This window comes from Coregonus lavaretus, assembly GCF_964263955.1.
Source record: "Coregonus lavaretus genome assembly, chromosome: 11".
Classification (NCBI taxonomy): Eukaryota; Metazoa; Chordata; class Actinopteri; order Salmoniformes; family Salmonidae; genus Coregonus; species Coregonus lavaretus.
The window spans coordinates 5946356-5965870 of record NC_139998.1 but is presented as its reverse complement, the minus strand read 5'-3'; the positions used below and the strand labels follow the sequence as shown (position 1 = coordinate 5965870).

Genomic DNA, 19515 nt, shown 5'->3' with positions numbered 1-19515 from the left:
AAAATGCAAATTAATTACTTAATCATACAATGTGATTTTCTGGATTTTTGTTTTAGATTCCGTCTCTCACAGTTGAAGTGTACCTATGATAAAAATTACAGACCTCTACATGCTTTCTAAGTAGGAAAACCTGCAAAATCGGCAGTGAATCAAACACTTGTTCTCCCCACTGTATAATTGTGTTTTTTTCGTACATTATTTGCTCCGAATGTTTATTGTATTATTACCTACAGTCAGAAATAACTTTTGGATATTGGATCGGCGGATATTAATTAGAGTAGAAATTTGACCTGGATCCTTTGTTTGAACTTTCCGTGGCAGCTCTAGTCATCCTGGGGTCTTCATCAAAACGCCAACACCGCAGAAGAGATAGGAGTGGGGCCCTAGTCAGACTCAGGGGGCTTGCATTCCATCCTCTGTTTCCGAGTATATTACTCGCTAACGTTCAGGCCCTGGACAATAACGTAGACGAGTTCAGGGCGAGGTGCTCCTTCCAGAGACATCAGGGACTGTAACATGCTCTGTTTTATGGAATCATGGATCTCTCTGGATATATTGTTCCTGTCCATTCAGCCAGCAGGGTTCTCCGTCCATCGTGCAGACCGGAAGAAAGAACTCTCTGGGAAAAAGAAAGGCAGAGGGGTTTGTTTCATGATTGTTGTAACGTACACAAACTCAAGTCCTTTTGTTCTCCCGATCTGGAATACCTTGCCATCAAATGGCGACCGCATTACCGCCAGAGAGAATTTTCTTCGGTCATCATCACTGCCGTGTATGTTCCCCCCAAGTCGACACTGCGACGGCTCTTAAGGAACTACACTAGACTATGTGCAAACTGGAAATCACATATCCTGAGGCCACATTTATTGTAGCTGGGGACTTTTAATAGAGGAAATCTGAGGAAAACGCTACCTAAATTCTATCAACACATCTCCTGTGCTACACGCGCAACACGAACCCTGGATCATTGCTACGCTCCCTTCCGGGACAGCTACAAGGCCCTCCTTTTGGCAAATCAGATCACGCACTCTATTCTTCTCCTCTCTGCCTATAGGCAGAAACTTCAACAGGAAGCTCCCGTGGTAAGGACTGTTCAACGTTGGTCTGACCAATCGGAATGTACGCTTCAAGATTGTTTTCGTCTTGTGGACTGGGAAATGTTCCGGGTCGCCTCTGAGAATAGGATTGACGTATACGCTGACTCAGTGACTGGGTTCATCAGGAAGTGCATAGAGGATGTTGTTCCCACTGTGACGATTAGAACTTATCCAAACCAAAAACCGTGGGTAGATGATGAAAAGCGTGAACCACCGCATTTAACCATGGCAAGGTGGACTGGGTACATGGACGTGTACAAACAGACCAGCTACCAGCTAGGCAATCAGAGGCAAAACGACAGTACAGGGATAAAGTGGAGTCGCAATTCAACGGCTCAGACACAAGATGTATGTGGCAGGGAAAGCCATCCACGTTGCGGACACATCACCCCGGACGAGCTAAACACCTTCGCCTGCTTCGAGGAAAACAACATAGAGCCGCCGACTCGGACCCGATGCTCACGAGGACTGTGTGCTCTCGTTCTCCGTGGCCGACGTGAGTAAGTCATTTAAGTGTGTTAACCCTCGCAAGGCTGCCGGCCCAGACGGCATTCCAAGCCGCGTCCTCAAAGCATGTGCAGACCAGCTGGCTGGAGTGTTTACGGACATTTTCAATCTCTCCATATCCCAGTCTGTTGTCCCCATTAGCTTCAAGATGTCCACCATTGTTCCTGTACCCAGAAAAGCGAAGGTAACTGAAGTAAATGACTATCGCCCGTAGCACTCACTTCTGTCATCATGAAGTGCTTTGAGAGGCTAGTTAAGGACCATATCACCTCCACCTTACCCGACACCCGAGACCCACTACAATTCGCATATTGCCCCAACAGATCCACGGACAACGCAATCGCCATTTCACTGCACACTGCCCAATCCCACCTGGACAAGAGAAATACCTATGAATGCCGTTCATCGACTACAGCTCAGCCTTCAACACAGTAGTGCCCTCCAAGCTCATCACTCCGCCCTGTGCAACTGGGTCCTGGACTTCCTGACGGGCCGACCCCAAGTGATGAAGGTAGGCAACAACACCTCCACCATGCTGATCCTCAACACGGGGGCCCCACAGGTGTGCGTGCTCAGCCCCCTCCTGTACTCCCTATTCACCCATGACCTCGTGGCCACGCACGTCTCCAACTCGATCATCATGTTTGCTGACGACACAACAGTGGTAGGCCTGATTACCAACAACGCTGAGAGCCTACAGGGAAGAGGTGAGAGCCCTGGTGGAGTGGTGCCAGGAAATAACCTCTCCTTCGACAAAACGAAGGTGCTGATCGTGGACTACAGTAGACAGCAGAGAGAGCACGCCCCCATTCACATGGACGGGCCGCAGTGGATAGGGTCAAAAGCTTCAAGTTCCTTGGCATGCACATCACTGACAACCTGAAATGATCCCTTCACACAGACCTTGTGGTGAAGGCGGCGCAACCGTGCCACTTAACCTCAGGAGGCTGAATAAAATGTGTCTTGGCCCCTAAGATCCTCCCTTTATTCTACAGATGCACCATTGAGAGCATCCTGTCGGACTGTATCACCGCCTCGTATGGCAATTGCACCGTCCGCAACCGCAGGGCTCTCCAGAGGGTGGTATGTATCACCGGGGGCACACTGCCTGCCCTCCAGGATATCTACAGCATCCGGTGTCACAGGAAGGCCAAGCAAATCATCAAGAACCTTGGCCACCCAAGCCACGGCCTGTTTACCCCGCTACCATCTAGAAGGCGGCGACAGTACAGGTGCATCAATGCTGGGACCGAGAGACTGAGAAACAGCTTCTATCTCCAGGCCATCAGACTGTTACACAGTCACCACTAGCCTGCCTCTGCCCAGTACCCTGCCCTGAACCTTAGTCACTGTTCTACCACCCGGTACTCTACCCTGCACCTTAGAGATTGCTGGCCTATGTACGTAGTTGTAGAACACTGATCACTTTAATAATGTTTACATACTGTTTCACCCACTTTATATGTAGTCATGGCTCATCCTATATAACAGATGTTTCTATTTTTCTGGATTATGTGTGTATTTATTAATTTTTTTTATTGCTAGCTATTACGACACTGTTGGAACTAGAAACACAAGCATTTCTCTGCACCTGCGATAACATCTGCAAATCGGTGTGAGCGACCAGAAAACTTTGATTCAATTTTTTCTTTGATTTAATATCAAAACAAAATGTCAGATGGTATGACAGTACAGAGAGAGAGAGAGTATTATCTGTCGATGTACTATATGATTTAGAGTGGTTTGAGTCTGGTTGTGCAGTGCACTGGTTAAACCCTCAGACAGGGAAACACAACGTATGTTCTTTACAACCTGCTGGGCCATCACCAGGGACAGGTTCGAGGGGGAGCATCTGATTGGAGGTCCACTCCGACTGTGTTTATTGGTTGTTTTGACCACAGGGCCTCTGGGGATTTGTCAGGGGCTCCTGTCGCTGCATTCAAAAGACCAAGGTTGCATTCCAAATGGCACCCTATTCCCTATAAAGTGTACTATTAATGGGCCCTGGTCAAAAGTACTGCACTATATAGGGATTAGGGTGCCATTTGGGATGCAGGCCAAGTGTTCAGGCCATATTAAAAACAACCAAACCCCCAAAAATGTTAAGCAGCTTATTTCAGGGGGGCTACACTGTAACGTGAAACACCACAAACTCTACCACCTCTCTCTCCTGTCTGCCTCCTGTAGGCGATCCACAATAGATTAGCTAGCTCCTGTTTGGATCCACTCACTACAGAGTCCCGCTTTCTGTGTGTCGATATGAGCCGTCCGATTTGGCTCCCTCCAGGCAGCACAGCTTCAGCCCAGAGCACCACAAAACATCACATCACCTGGTGAGTGGCGATACAGTGCCATTAGGGAGAGAGAAAGGAGCTATACACATTAGGAGCCATTCTGTCCCAGTGCTCCATCAATAGCAGACCCTTACAGTACACACTGCTGTGCTGCCTGGAGCCTACCACACACCTCATACCAGCACTCTGGGGTGACGTTGCCTGTAAGGCACAGAGGAGAAGAATATAATATATTTTCCACCATACAAAATGTATAAAACATCACATCATACACTAGCCTTGCTAACATTTCACTCCAAAGAGTGGCATGGAGTGGAATGATGACTTAATCAGACTGCTACCCAGGCTGATCATACACATCATACACATTTAAAAACATTGAACCGGACACGCTGTACACATAGACACCTAGCGTCCAAATAGCAGGAGGGGACTGCCTGTCCTCCGTGACTGAGCCTCCACTGTGTCTGTGGCAGAGTATGTGAGCGGAGCTGGAGCGGAGCGAGGAGCGGAGCGTGCCCAATTTGACTGGAGCACGGAGCGAGATTCCCAAAGGTTGGCGCGTCGGCCTTCTCGCCTGCTCCAATTTCGCTCCAGTAGCGCTCACTTCACGAGCGCAGGGCATGCCCGGCCCAGCATGCATTTGTAGTCTACTTGTGTGCTGCTAATAGCCCCTTGCTTTAGCTACTGTCATGGAGTTCGCTAAATATTTTCATAAAGAAACTGATAAAACACACAGGTGCAAAATCAAGGTGACTTACAAAGATGAGAACCAAGAGCCATTTATTGTGATGTAATGTCCAGAACTAAAGAATCATTGTGGAATCTGAAGAGACACGTATCCTGAAAGCATGATGGTGCACTACATGCACATGCTGAAAGAAAGGAACGAGGTGGGTAGATAACTGTGTCATTGTGGATTTATAAACTACAGATCTGATCGCTTAAAAGTTTCCTTCATTTTTGTTCTATTATCTATACAATAGGCCATAATTGATTTGGTCCCAATAGGCCTGGCATATTCCAACTTTCATGGAGGTTATTTTTCCTAAATACCTTTAGGCCTACCTATAGAAAAATAAATAAATGCATCTCTGCCCAGCCTGGCAAGAGTGGCCAAAAGAGTGTTTAGCGTCCCCAGTGGCTCTGCAAGTGTGGAGAGGATATTCTCCGCTGCTGGCCTGCTCTCCAGGCACCAGGCACTGTAGACTGAGCCTATTAAGGCATTTGTTGTTTAAAGTCACAGCCTATATGCGCGATTTATAGACTATAAGACAACAAAATGTTGCGCTTAATGTCCCTGACTCCCTACCCGCAAATGCTTCACAATGTATTTATTTGTAGGCTATAGCCTTGAAATAATTGAAATAATATAGCTTAAATAATTCATTTTCGTTCCTTCTTAAGCTCCCTGTCTGGCTCCTATTTAGAGTGTTTATATGGTGTTTAATATGACATGTAGCCTATTTGAAATGATGAGCGCTTCTTACAGTCACCTTTTCATGTTTATTAAAATGCTTTTCATTCAAATCATATGGTTTGGTTTCAATACTTCAAAACCAAATGGTAGGTCCAGGTAGTCACAAAAATAGATGGGTGTTGGTTAAATTGTGATTTTAATGAATGGAGGGAATTTGGAGCAGCAGTTTTATTTATTTTTGTGACCGTGAAGCATTTTTTAGCGGAGCGGTTGGAAAGGACGTGGAGCGCTGAGTGGGATTTCCTACTGCTCCACTATGCTCACGTGGAGTCTTGTCTGTGGTCAGTCAGGTTAGGTACAGTAGTATTATATTGTCCTGTAGTGCTAGACTAGGGAGGAAGCATGGCTGTTTTGGGATTACATCACTGCCTGGGATTACAGACTCTAATACGTTCCAGATGGGCACCGTTGTACGGGATTAGGACCGGCTGATTGGACGACTGGAGAGGTTGGGGGGGTTCAGAGGTCGTCACCCCCTACCCCCAGTATCGCCAGTCCTGGCATTGGAGGGACCAAATTAGATACTTACCTAAGGCATAACCATACTGATATTCCATTAACAAATGGAGTATAAATCAACATCCCAACCAAAAGGCAGATGAGGTCATAGTCACGTTCAGTCAGACAAACAGAAACAGAAAGGGTCAAGTCAGTCAGTGTCTATACAGTATATATAGCATTAGGAAAAAACGTTGAGAGTTCAGTATTTTACAGTGTCGCGTAAATGCAGTTGAATGTTTACGCACACACAACTACAGACACTGTATACACACACACACACACACACACACACACACACACACAAAGACAGCGCTCTCTGTTGGCTAATGCAGGGTGATTCAAATAACCAACTCATCATCAAGCTTTGATGATTTGAATCTGCTGTGTAGTGCTAGGGCAAAAACCAAAACGTGCACCCAGGAGGGCCCCAGGACCGAGTTTGGGAAACCCTGGGCTAATAGAGTCTAAAGTGGGTTGTTCATGGGGCTAGCAGCGACTGTGTTGTTGATCCAACACTCTCTTCCACCATTTAGTTTAGGGTCCACCGTATTTGTTTAGAGCTTGCTCTGTTTATCTAAGGTTTAACATTGTGTGTTCAAGATTTACACTAGCTTGTTTACTCACTGTTTTCACCATCGCTTTCTCTCTGTCGTTTTGTCTGTCTGTCTCTGTCAATCTGTCTCTCTACCTCTCTCTTTCTCTCTCTCACTCCCTTTCCCTCTCTCACTCTCTCGCTGTCTCTGTCTCTCTCTCTCTTTGTGTGTGTGTGTGTGTGTGTGTGTAGGACCTGAACAAGCGTCTGTCCCTGCCTGCTGACATCCGTATCCCAGACGGTTACCTGGAGAAACTACAGCTGACCAGCCCCTCCTTTGACCAGCCCCTCAGCCGCCGCTCCCGAAGAGCATCACTGGTGAGAGACACACACACACCCTGGAGAGATGGGAAGGATTGGGGAGGTGGGAAGGATTGGGGAGGTGGGAAGGATTGGGGAGGTGGGAAGGATTGGGGGGGTGGGAAGGATTGGGGGGGGTGGAGGGAAAGGAGAGACGTATAGGAGCCTCTCCTTCGACCGCCCCTGAGCCGCCGCCTCTAGGAGAGAAGCCGAGCAAAAGAGAGAGAGAGGCAGACAACAGGTAGATTAAAAACTGTGTGATAGAGACTGTAATACAGTCCGAGAAAAACTGATCGAGAGAGACTGAAGATGAGAGGGCTCACACCTGGACTGTCTCTTCTGCTCTTCCTGTTGTCGTCTGTTTACATCTAGCCTCAGAATGGCCTGCGTCAGCACCGCTGCATAATTGTGCTCCATGTTAGTGTTTATACGTCGGCATCTGTCAGCGAGCACACTGCATAACTGTGTTCTGTGTGTGTGCGTGAGTGTTCATGCTTTTGCCTCTGTCAGGATGAGAGTAGAGGAACAGTACGGTTCTCTGTTCTGTTGAGCGAATCACATGCTTCCACTCACATGCACCAAACTGCTTCTCCTCCTCCTCTCTCTCATGCCATAAAGGCTAATGGTCCGTCCAGTGTCAGATGAAATTAGCCCCAGTCAGTGGAGGAAGGGATGGGATGGGGCCATATAGAGTGCATGTGCAAGCACGCACTCACTCACGCTCTCTCTCTCTCTCTCTCTCTCTGTCACACACAAACACACACACACACGTGAGGCAGTTAGAAGGATTTGTGACGTGTGTGTCTGTGTGCTTGTGTGAGTCCGTCTCTGCTAACGAGGACATACACCATATTAATACGATCGTTTACTTCTCTCTTCTCTCTTAGTCAGAAATTGGATTCGGCAAACTGGAGACCTACATCAAACTGGACAAATTAGGAGAGGTATATGTGTGTGTGTGTGTGTGTGTGTGTGTGTGTGTGTGTGTGTGTTTCCAGTCTTGTCTTCTCCCAAATCTACCACTATCTCAAAGGCCACAGCTGCTGGTTTCCAATGGTCATTAATTAGACTTAGACACTCAGTCATTGCACCTTCACCTGGTCATTGAGTTCATAGAGACCTTGACCTCTCACCTCTACTCTTAGCTGATAATCAGTGTTGAGGGGATCAGTTTGAGCAAAGCACAGAATCACAAATTATCTTGATCACATAGTGATTAGTTAAAGGGGCAATCTGCTGTTGCTGCATCCATTTTTGGATGTTTAAATTGATTAAATATACCCATTGATTCTTGAAGAATATAACTTATAAATGCCTCATGACCTTAGTTCAACTGTCGTACCCCATCAGAACCTAAAATATATGATTGTTTTACTCCACTGTTTGTAAACATTGTAATTGTATTGTAAACAAACACTCTATAGTCTCCCCAAAAAACGTTATTTTAAAGTCATGGATGGTCAGTCCTTGCATTCATTACTCTGTCTATGAATTTGAGAGTGGATACATTTCGCCAGCCCCTTCACTCACCTTTTTGCCAAAATAGTTTGTTATTGTTTCAACTGCAGATTTCCCCTTTAATTAGGATGCAAGGTGATTTATAGATCAGTAATTCTGTGTAGTTGATCTCAAACACACACAATCACTTGTCTGTCCAACTGGATCTGTTAGTTCTTTCATCCCTCTTTCCTCTCTCTCGCTCCCTTTCTCTCACTCTCTCGCTCTCTACTCTCTCACTCACTGTCATCCTTCTCCCCCTCTGTCTCTCTGATCTCTCACCCCTCTTGTTTTATGGGGGCCGGAGTGTAATGTGGTGTTTTAACCCTAACCCCCTAAGTAAGCGAGGTCTCCCTCAAAAGTCCAAGTTTCTCACCCATCTCTCTATCCCTCCGTCTCTCCCTCCAGGGGACGTATGCTACAGTGTTTAAAGGAAGGAGTAAACTGACAGACAACCTGGTGGCTCTGAAGGAGATCAGACTGGAGCACGAGGAAGGAGCACCCTGCACCGCCATCAGAGAGGTGTCCTTACTGAAGGACCTGAAACACGCCAACATTGTGACCCTGCACGATATCATCCACACAGACAAGTCCCTGACGCTAGTCTTCGAGTACCTGGTGAGAACAACATCCTCTTTCTTACGCCTCATATCATTGAGGATAGATAGGATGTAATAGTTTCAGGAACAGTACAGCCTGGTCAAATCAATCAAATCAAATGGAATGTGTCACATGCTTCGTAAACAACAGGTGTAGACTTAACAGTGAAATGTTTACTTACGGGCCCTTTCCAACAACGCAGAGAGAAAAATATCAAAAAGAATAGAAAGCCAAGGAATAAATACACAATGAGTAATGATAACTTGGCTATATACACGGGTTACCAGTACAGAGTCGATGTGCAGCGGTACGAGGTCATTTGTGTTTCTGTGTTGCTGCTGTATTCAGTGCCTCATCTTGTCTTCTCTCCTGCTCTCCTGCAGGACAAGGATCTGAAGCAGTACATGGACGACTGTGGGAACATCCTGAGCATGCAGAACGTCAAGGTGAGTGTCTACAGTGCACTACAGGCTGCCGGCCATGGCCTCCCTGTCTCCATAGAGACGAGGCTCCTCCTGTGACTAGTGCAGTGTCAACTCAAAGAATTGAAATGTGTCACCACAAATGGAAGTTCTCTCATGGAAAAATAAAGTTATTCTAATCTAAAGGAGATTTTAGGGAAACTACTACGTCTTTATTCCTACTCGCGTAGTTTAAGGTAATAATAATTTTGCTGGTGTTTCCACAGTTGAAAGTATCTGACTTAAGAGATCTGACATGTGTTGTTTTGTCTCAGATATTCTTGTTCCAGATCTTGCGAGGGCTGGCGTACTGTCACAAACGGAAGGTTCTACACAGAGATCTGAAGCCTCAGAACCTGCTCATCAACGACCGAGGAGAACTCAAACTGGCAGACTTCGGTGAGAGATATGCTCTCATTCTGCCCTGGGTTCTAGGGGTTGAAAACACTGGTTGTTCCTCAAATTCACATTTCACACTATCGTGCCAACCTGAACCGTACTGAGCTGGCTTGGATATTTTCTTTTCACATGGTCTGGTTCCAGCAACTAGGATGGAGGTGGAACCAGGCCAGCACAGTCCATGTCAGCTTGGCTCAGTTTGTCGTGATTCCTAACATTTTATTTTATTTATTATTAATTTTTAATTGTACCTTTATTTAACTAGGCAAGTCAGTTAAGAACAAATTCTTATTTACAATGACGGCCTACACCGGCCAAACCCGGACGACGCTGGGCCAATTTTGCGCCGCCCTATGGGACTCCCAATCACGGCCGGTTGTGATACAGCCTGGAATCGAACCAGGGGGTCTGTAGTGACGCCTCAAGCACTGAGATGCAGTGCCTTGGACCGCTGCGCCACTCGGGAGACATTGAGCCTGTCTATTCAGTAAAGTCTGACAGAAATGTCCCTTTGTGTAACACATTGGTATTTTGTTCCAGGTCTGGCCCGGGCCAAGTCAGTCCCCACTAAGACGTACTCCAACGAGGTGGTGACGCTCTGGTACCGGCCTCCTGACGTTCTACTGGGCTCCTCAGAGTACTCCACACAGATAGACATGTGGTGAGTGGGCTGAGGTGATCTAGAACCATGAGAGAACCAACATAGAACCATGAGCATTACTTGAGGGTTATCATGAGCCATAATTTATTTATCTAATCTGAATTATATATGCCAAACTGAAAGCAATCTTGACCCCTATATCTATCACACTTTTGGCAGTCCTTATGTTCCCCTGAATAATGAGAATAAACATGCATCTAATTTACAGTGAAGGGCAGGGAAGGTTAAGTGGAAGGGAGTGTATAGACTCCCCTAATAAAGGACATGTATTGACTTGTTTTACATCTATTTGACCCCTAACCTGAACCATCTGACCCCAGGGGTGTGGGGTGTATATTCTATGAGATGGCTGCCGGGAGGCCTCTGTTCCCTGGTTCTGCTGTGGAGGATGAACTGCATCTCATCTTTAGACTGCTGGGTGAGTGCTGCCATCTGGTGGCGGGAATACAATATGACATGGCATGCTACTGTTAAATCAATTTGCTCTCTCTTACCTATGTAATTCAATGTTGTGCACTGTTGTGTGTTATTAATCATTTTAGTTTGCTTGTACAGTACCAGTCAAAAGTTTGGACACACCTACTCATTCAAGCTTTGCACACTCTTGGCATTCTCTCAACCAGCTTCACCTGGAATGCTTTTCCAACAGTCTTGAAGGAGTTCCCACATATGCTGAGCACGTGTGGCTGCTTTTCCTTCACTCTGCGGTCCGACTCATCCCAAACCACCCCAATTGGGTTGAGGTCAGGGGATTGTGGAGGCCAGGTCATCTGATGCAGCACTCCATCACTCTCCTTCTTGGTAAAATAGCCCTTACACAGCCTGGAGGTGTGTTGGGTCATTGTCCTGTTGAAAATCAAATGATAGTCACACTAATCGCAAACCAGATGGGATGGCGTATCGCTGCAGAATGCTGTGGTAGCCATGCTGGTTAAGTGTGCCTTGAATTCTAAATAAATCACAGACAGTGTCACCAGCAAAGCACCCCTACACCATAACACCTCCTCCTCCTCCATGCTTTACGGTGGGAAATACACATGCAGAGATCATCCGTTCACCCACACCGCGTCTCACAAAGCCACGCCGGTTGGAACCAAAAATCTCAAATTTGGACTCCAGACCAAAGGACAATTTTCCAACGGTCTAATGTCCATTGCTCGTGTTTCTTGCCCAAGCAGTTCTCTTCTTATTATTGGTGTCCTTTAGTAGTGGTTTCTTTGCAGCAATTCGACCATGAAGGCCTGATTCACACAGTCCCCTCTGAACAGTTGATGGTGAGATGTGCCTGTGACTTGAACTCTGTGAAGCATTTATTTGGGCTTCAATTTCTGAGGCTGGTAACTAATTAACTTATCCTCTGCAGCAGAGGTAACTCTGGGTCTTCCATTCCTGTGGCGGTCCTCGTGAGAGCCAGTTCAAATCAAATCAATTCATTTTATTTGCCACATGCGCCGAATACAACAGGTGTAGACATTACCGTGAAATGCTTACTTACAGCCCTTAACCAACAATGCATTTATTTCTTAATAAAAAAGTAAAATAAAACAACAACAACAAAAAAGTGTTGAAAAAAAGAGCAGAAGTAAAATAAAATAACAGTAGGGAGGCTATTTACAGGGGGGTACCGGTGCAGAGTCAATGTGCGGGGGCACTGGCTAGTTGAGGTAGTTGAGGTAATATGTGGGTATAGTTAAAGTGACTATGCATAAATAATTAACAGAGTAGCAGCAGTGTAAAAAGATGGGGTGGGGGTGCAAATAGTCTGAGTAGCCATGATTAGCTGTTCAGGAGTCTTATGGCTTGGGGGTAGAAGCTGTTGAGAAGCCTTTTGGACCTAGACTTGGCGCTCCGGTACCGCTTGCTGTGCGGTAGCAGAAAGAACAGTCTATGACTAGGGTGGCTGGAGTCTTTGACAATTTTGAGGGCCTTCCTCTGACACCGCCTGGTATAGAGGTCCTGGATGGCAGGAAGCTTGGCCCCAGTAATGTACTGGGTCGTACGCACTACCCTCTGTAGTGCCTTGCGGTCGGAGACCGAGCAGTTGCCATACCAGGCGGTGATGCAACCAGTCAGGATGCTCTCGATGGTGCAGCTGTATAACTTTTTGAGGATCTGAGGACCCATGCCAAATCTTTTCAGTCTCCTGAGGGGGAATAGGCTTTGTCGTGCCCTCTTCACGACTGTCTTGGTCATGATAGTTTGTTGGTGATGTGGACACCAAGGAACTTGAAGCTCTCAACCTGATTCACTGCAGCCCCGTCGATGAGAATGGGGGCGTGCTCAGTCCTCTTTTTTTTCCTGTAGTCCACAATCATCTCCTTTGTCTTGGTCACGTTGAGTGAGAGGTTGTTATCCTGGCACCACACGGCTAGGTCTCTGACCTCCTCCCTATAGGCTGTCTCATCGTTGTCGGTGATCAGGCCTACCACTGTTGTGTCGTCAGCAAAGTTAATGATGGTGTTGGAGTCGTGCCTGGCCATGCAGTCATGGGTGAACAGGGAGTACAGGAGGGGACTGAGAACGCACCCCTGAGGTGCCCCCGTGTTGAGGATCAGCCTGGCAGATGTGTTGTTACCTACCCTTACCCTACGCTTACCACCTATTATTTCATAATAGCGCTTGATGGTTTTTGCAACTGCACTTGAAGAAACTTTCAAAGTTCTTGAAATTTTCCGGATTGACTGACCATGTCTTAAAGTAATGATGACTGTCGTTTCTCTTTGCTTATTTGAGCTGTTCTTGCCATAGTATGGACTTGGTCTTTTACCAAATAGGGCTATTCTCTGTCACAACACAACTCATTGGCTCAAACGCATAAAGAAGGAAAGAAATTCCACAAATTAACTTTTAAGAAGGCACACCTGTTAATTCAAATGCATTCCAGGTGACTACCTCATGAAGCTGGTTGAAAGAATGCCAAGAGTGTGCAAAGCTATCATCAATGTAAAGGGTGGCTACTTTGAAGAATCTCAAATATAAATTATATTTTGATTTTGATTTGTTTAACACTTTTTGGGTTACTACATGATTCCATATATGTTATTTCATAGTTTTGATGTCTTCACTATTATTCTACAGTGTAAAAAATTTTTAAAATAAAGAAAAACCCTTGAATGAGTAGGTGTGTCCAAACTTTTGACTGGTAGTGTATATGCCACAGTACCACACATAAAATTGTCTCTGGAAAAGTAAAGTTAATCTAAGTCAGCTGTTATGATTAAAGGTCCAATGCAGCTGTTTTTATCTCAATATCAAATCATTTCTGGTTAACAATTAAGTACCGCACTGTGATTGTTTAATTTAGCTTGGACTGTCAAGGAGTGGTTTGAGTGGAGAGAGGAAAACTGAAAATTTCAAACAGCTCTTACACTAAAAGGGCATTATCATTATTTTCACAATTTCACAGTATTATTCCAACCTCGTAGTGTTGAAATGTATATAAAACACAGGAAAATCACGTTTTTGACTGCGCTGGGCCTTTAGCCTTCCTGTATGTCTGAATATCCTCTCCCCCACCCCCCTCAAACAGGCACACCCTCAGAGGACAGCTGGCCTGGGATCTCCTCCATGGACGAGTTCAAGTCCTACAAGTTCCCCAAGTACAAGACACAGCCCCTTATCAACCATGCACCCAGGTATGTAGGGCTGCCTGTGGTTGGAGCTGAGGGGTTTCATATGAATAAATATTGTCCTAACATCCACTGAAGTTCTCAAATTGTCGTCAATGCATGAATAAGTGAACATTTGACTTGAATGTAAGTTAGGATTTCGCCCCTTATCAGACAGACGCCTTTTCCAAAGCGATTTCCACAGATTCCCACAACAAGTAGCTACACCACATATCCCTTGTCAGCTCTTTTCCCAAAGTGAATGGCTTATGTGTAAAATCCAGGTGTTTCTTTTTTAGTGAAGTACCTAGGTATTACTGGCCATTCTGCATTGAAAAATGTTTTCTGAGAGTGTGTGTGTGCTGTGCTTTTGTGCTGTGCTGCTTTCTGTGTGTGTGTTTGTGTGCGTTTGTGTGCTTCACTTCCTGTGGAGGACATCCTGTGGAATAGTCGACTCCTAGAGTTTGCTACACCACCATGAGTCACTCCCACTGATCTAACTCCCCTCCCTCTGTTCTCTATGTCCCCCCTGTCTCTCTCTGTATCTCTTTCCCTCCCAATCTCTCTCTCCTATCCCTCGCTCTACCTCTGTATTTCTCTCTCTCTCTCTCCTCTCCCTCTGTTCTCTCCCTTGTCTCTTCCCCCTCTGTATTTCTCTCTCTCCTCTCCCTCTGTTCTCTCCCTTGTCTCTTCCCCCTCTGTATTTCTCTCTCTCTCTGTTTCTCTCTCTCCTCTCCCTCTGTTCTCTCCCTTGTCTCTTCCCCCTCTGTATTTCTCTCTCTCTCTCTGTTTCTCTCTCTCCTCTCCCTCTGTTCTCTCCCTTGTCTCTTCCCCCTCTGTATTTCTCTCTCTCTCTGTTTCTCTCTCTCCTCTCCCTCTGTTCTCTCCCTTGTCTCTTCCCCCTCTGTATTTCTCTCTCTATCTCTCTGTTTCTCTCTCTCCTCTCCCTCTGTTCTCTCCCTTGTCTCTTCCCCCTCTGTATTTCTCTCTCTCTCTGTTTCTCTCTCTCCTCTCCCTCTGTTCTCTCCCTTGTCTCTTCCCCCTCTGTATTTCTCTCTCTCCTCTCCCTCTGTTCTCTCCCTTGTCTCTTCCCCCTCTGTATTTCTCTCTCTCTCTGTTTCTCTCTCTCCTCTCCCTCTGTTCTCTCCCTTGTCTCTTCCCCCTCTGTATTTCTCTCTCTCTCTCTGTTTCTCTCTCTCCTCTCCCTCTGTTCTCTCCCTTGTCTCTTCCCCCTCTGTATTTCTCTCTCTCTCTGTTTCTCTCTCTCCTCTCCCTCTGTTCTCTCCCTTGTCTCTTCCCCCTCTGTATTTCTCTCTCTCTCTGTTTCTCTCTCTCCTCTCCCTCTGTTCTCTCCCTTGTCTCTTCCCCCTCTGTATTTCTCTCTCTCTCTGTTTCTCTCTCTCCTCTCCCTCTGTTCTCTCCCTTGTCTCTTCCCCCTCTGTATTTCTCTCTCTCTCTGTTTCTCTCTCTCCTCTCCCTCTGTTCTCTCCCTTGTCTCTTCCCCCTCTGTATTTCTCTCTCTATCTCTCTGTTTCTCTCTCTCCTCTCCCTCTGTTCTCTCCCTTGTCCCTTCCCCCTCTGTATTTTTCTCTCTCTCTCTCTCTCTCTCTCTCTCTCTCTGTTTCTCTCGCTCTCTGTGGTTCTCCGTTCTCAGGTTAGACACTGACGGCATTGACCTGCTTCTGTCATTTCTAAAAGTGAGTTCCACTATATTTGAATAGGGACGGATAAAAACACATGAACTCATTGAATAAACAATCATCCGAAGCGTTGCTCCACTGTTCCAACACCCGTATCTGAAAACCAGTCACATGTTGTTGTTACATTGGGACAATGTACTTGGACAAAACTGGGAGAATTGTAAGGGAACACTCAGTGAACACATGGCCTATAATAACTTCACCAGAAGGTAGACGTGTACAGTACATTATTTAATATTTAATATGACTTACTATTTAGCTTCCTGTAGGCAGGAGTTGATATGCAGAGTGGTGATGTTTGTATGTCATGAGTTCTCCAATAGAGGGACACACCCACACACACACACACTGTAATGTTTCTCTGTTGTTGCTTTTCCAGTACGAGTCCAAGAAGCGGATGTCTGCAGATGAGTCGATGAGAGAGCCCTACTTCAGCAGCCTGGGAACGCGCGCACACACACTGCCAGAGAGTGAGTGATACACACATGCACACACACTGCCAGAGAGTGAGTGATACACACACACACACACACTGCCAGAGAGTGAGTGATACACACACACACACTGCCAGAGAGCAGGGCTGGAGACTTGGCAGGCTCTGCTTACTGTTCTAGTGATATCAGTCTGCAGTTTACACACTCAAGTAGTCAGCTGCAACTGTGTAACAAAGCTCTGAGTGTTCTAAATATGGAAATTGAATTGTTCTGGCTATGGTAATGCTTATCTTCGTTCCTTTTCTTTCTTTTGTGTTTGTGTGACAGGCATATCCATATTTACACTGAAGGAGGTCCAACTGCAAAGAGATCCTGGCTATAGGAACTCTAACTATCCTGAGTCAGGTGAGTGGAGTCCCCCAGGGATCAATTTTAATACTGTTTCCATTTTTCAAAAATGAAAAACAATTTAAAAACATTCAATATACATTAATACCCTGAAAAAGGTGTTTATTTATTATCACCTCCAAATCGTCTTCATTTACCTAGTGGTTTAAGATAAAACCACAATAACACAATAGTCCCTTCAAATTATGAATTTGTGCTTTTGTTTTGGTTTTATCCCTCAGGTAATGGCAAGAACAGAAGGCAGAGCATGCTCTTCTAGGTTCCTGTTCAACAGCTACCTGTACAGTCATACAGACGGAGACAGTTCAGTCCCAGAGATGGATATCTACAAGGGCCAGGGGGGTAGGATACCCCCCCCCCCTCCTCCTCCCTCTGTGTGGCCCCCCCCTACCTGCCAGGGGCCCCTATCTACAGTACAGTTTGGCCCCTGTGGTTCTGGCCCGGTGAAACTGGGAGAATTTGCTGCTAAAAATCCAACTACTGTCTAGAAGATTCTAACTGGCTCAGTCACTTTAAAAAAAAAACATGCAATGTGTATAGATTTTTTATTATTTTTAAGTGGTGTTTTGCTCTTTAGTCATCATTCATTTCCATTATTGCCACCTCAAAACTCCTCTAAGTGTGTGTGAGTGTAAGACAGACAGACAGAGGGATCTTTGTTGTTGCGGAGTCTGATGTTTTGGATTTTCTCTTTTCTGTTGCCGTGCATTCAAACATCATCCATATTTCTGGACCTTTTATTTCACAAGATACTGTTGAGGCCAGTTCAGCCCTGACCATATCCACCTGCTGTCAACCTGAAATACTGTACCTCCATTTTGATAGAAGATATGCGAGCAGTGATTGGCTTGGTGAAAACAGGTTCACATAGTTGTTAGTGGATATAAGCTATGTAGATCTGGAGCTTCCACCATACAGTATTGCTCCCAACACCTACTAGTTAGAGCGCGGAAGCAAGCCGATAGGGAGAAGATTGAGACCGTCTGGATGATTGCTTTGCAATGTCATATCATTCCAGAATGCTGTGGTCTCTTGTCATGACTCATGACCAATGAATGAACAAAAAAAACAGAAAGACAAAGACATGTAGAATTTGACATAGGCATTACAGGAATGTGACAAATATATGACTCCCAAATTCTTCTGAACACCCAGAGACATTGGCCATGGTCCAGGTCACCTACATTGCAGATGGGTTGCTCAGGTTATTGGATCATTAAGTCATATTGATGAGGGTTCCTGCAATATGAAATGCTACTTTCTCATTTGTAGAAATCTGATACAAATGTAATTGGTCATAGATCTTCTACAAATGAGGAACTATTTTTTTAATGACAGTAAATCTATCAATATGACCTAACAATCTAATACCCTGCACAACGTGACTGTGATGTAGGCGACCTGGAACGCGTCTATTACCACCGCATGATGACAACTCCTCTCCTCTCTATTGCACCAAACTGCCTGTGTCTGTCATGAAGGATGTGTGAGCGGAGCTGAAATCCCACTGTACTGTCCAACCACTGTCATCCATCCATACATTCATTCATTCCCATCCTCCATCAACCAACTGTAAAATCGTACCTTGTTTTGGATTGCGTTCATCATAATTGTGTTGCATGCTTGCTCTGTATGGGAAAAGAAGCGCACACACAGTCACTGAACTTCTCGGTTGCGTCCGAAATGTCACCCTACTATGGGGTTCTGGTCAAAAGTAGTAGACTATATGGAATAGGGTGCTATTTCGGATGGACCCTTCCTATTCTATTCAGGGTGCTCTTAGTACTAGTCCAAGGCCCATATTTATGAAGCATCTCAGAGTAGGAATTCTGATCTAGGGTCAGTTATACCTTTATGATCATAATGAATAAGACTCTGGGTACTCCAGCGGCTCTGGACTGGGAGGACCTGATCCTAGATCAGCACTCCTACTCGGAGACGCTTTATGAATGAAGGCCCAGTTCTCCTAGTGAATACAGTACTGAGCCTGCTACGGTCAATTTAACAGTGTTACCTACCTGATGTTTTGTATGATACTATTACATGAAGTATATTTGTGGATCATTGTTATTATTGGTGTGGCATGTCGTTGGGGATGTCCTCCTTATATTTGAGCTTGATTTTTTTCAGAGAAAATAAAATGTAACTGAAGGTGAAAAATACTTGGAAAAGTTTTCTGGTGTGTCACTTCTACACACAGTGCTTCAGACTTCTACTGTATAATATGAAGACCAGAAGTCAGTTGCAACATTCAATGCTTCAGGTTTATTCAAAACTTTTCACCAATATAAAATTATACAGAATATATACTGCATAACAAAAAAACATTAAAGTGTTACAAAGCTTTTTCATTGATTTGGAATCTCTTCTTTATATAATTATTTTTTATATAAAACATTTTTTTTTTAAAGGAGGAGAAATACAGCAATAATATTCTTACATTTTGAAAAGGCACAGCCGGTACTATTTAAAAAGCACACTGCATATAATGCAATTCAATGTAATTCAATGGAAACAACAATGTTTCACATTCTATTATGAAAATCATAAAAAAAGACAAAGAAATATATTTTGTACAAGATTAAAACAACCAAGCCCTGTGCATGAAGAGAGCATTTGTTAGCTGATGTGTGGATCCTGTCGTACATGTTGTCATACATCGCTAAGCTATGCTTAACTAGCCTGGTCCTAGACCTGTTTGCTGTCCAGCCATCTTCGGCCTGCTGGGCACTTCAATCCGGCCCGCGAGACGTTTTTTAAATGTATTAAATATTATTATATTTGAGTTAAGATTTTTGGCCTAAAATTACTAATTCCATGATATACAAACAACCTCCAATAGATGGCGCTGTAGCCTGGCAGCGCACTCTGTATTTGGGCCTACTGTCAGATTCAGAATGCGCTCAGGCATCATAGCCACTTCATCGCTTGACGACTTTTGACGTGAAAAATGAGGAAAGTGGACTCTGAATGCCG

The 19515-nt window shown here is 45.1% G+C and overlaps 1 protein-coding gene across 2 annotated transcripts in view; it reads left to right on the top strand.

Annotated features, from left to right (window-relative positions):
- Positions 1 to 18886, top strand: part of LOC311137381 (cyclin-dependent kinase 17-like) — a 63019-nt gene extending 44133 nt beyond the window's left edge. For both annotated transcript variants that reach the window (XM_084171830.1, XM_084171831.1), the window contains exons 5-16: positions 6664 to 6789; positions 7659 to 7715; positions 8677 to 8886; positions 9252 to 9314; positions 9605 to 9728; positions 10269 to 10389; positions 10710 to 10807; positions 13919 to 14024; positions 15652 to 15694; positions 16077 to 16167; positions 16459 to 16536; positions 16761 to 18886. In XM_084171830.1, coding sequence (XP_084027956.1) covers positions 6664 to 6789; positions 7659 to 7715; positions 8677 to 8886; positions 9252 to 9314; positions 9605 to 9728; positions 10269 to 10389; positions 10710 to 10807; positions 13919 to 14024; positions 15652 to 15694; positions 16077 to 16167; positions 16459 to 16536; positions 16761 to 16798 — 1155 coding nt within the window. In that variant the 3' untranslated portion in view covers positions 16799 to 18886. The remainder of the gene's footprint in view (positions 1 to 6663; positions 6790 to 7658; positions 7716 to 8676; positions 8887 to 9251; positions 9315 to 9604; positions 9729 to 10268; positions 10390 to 10709; positions 10808 to 13918; positions 14025 to 15651; positions 15695 to 16076; positions 16168 to 16458; positions 16537 to 16760) is intronic.
- Positions 18887 to 19515: the final 629 nt, after the last annotated feature.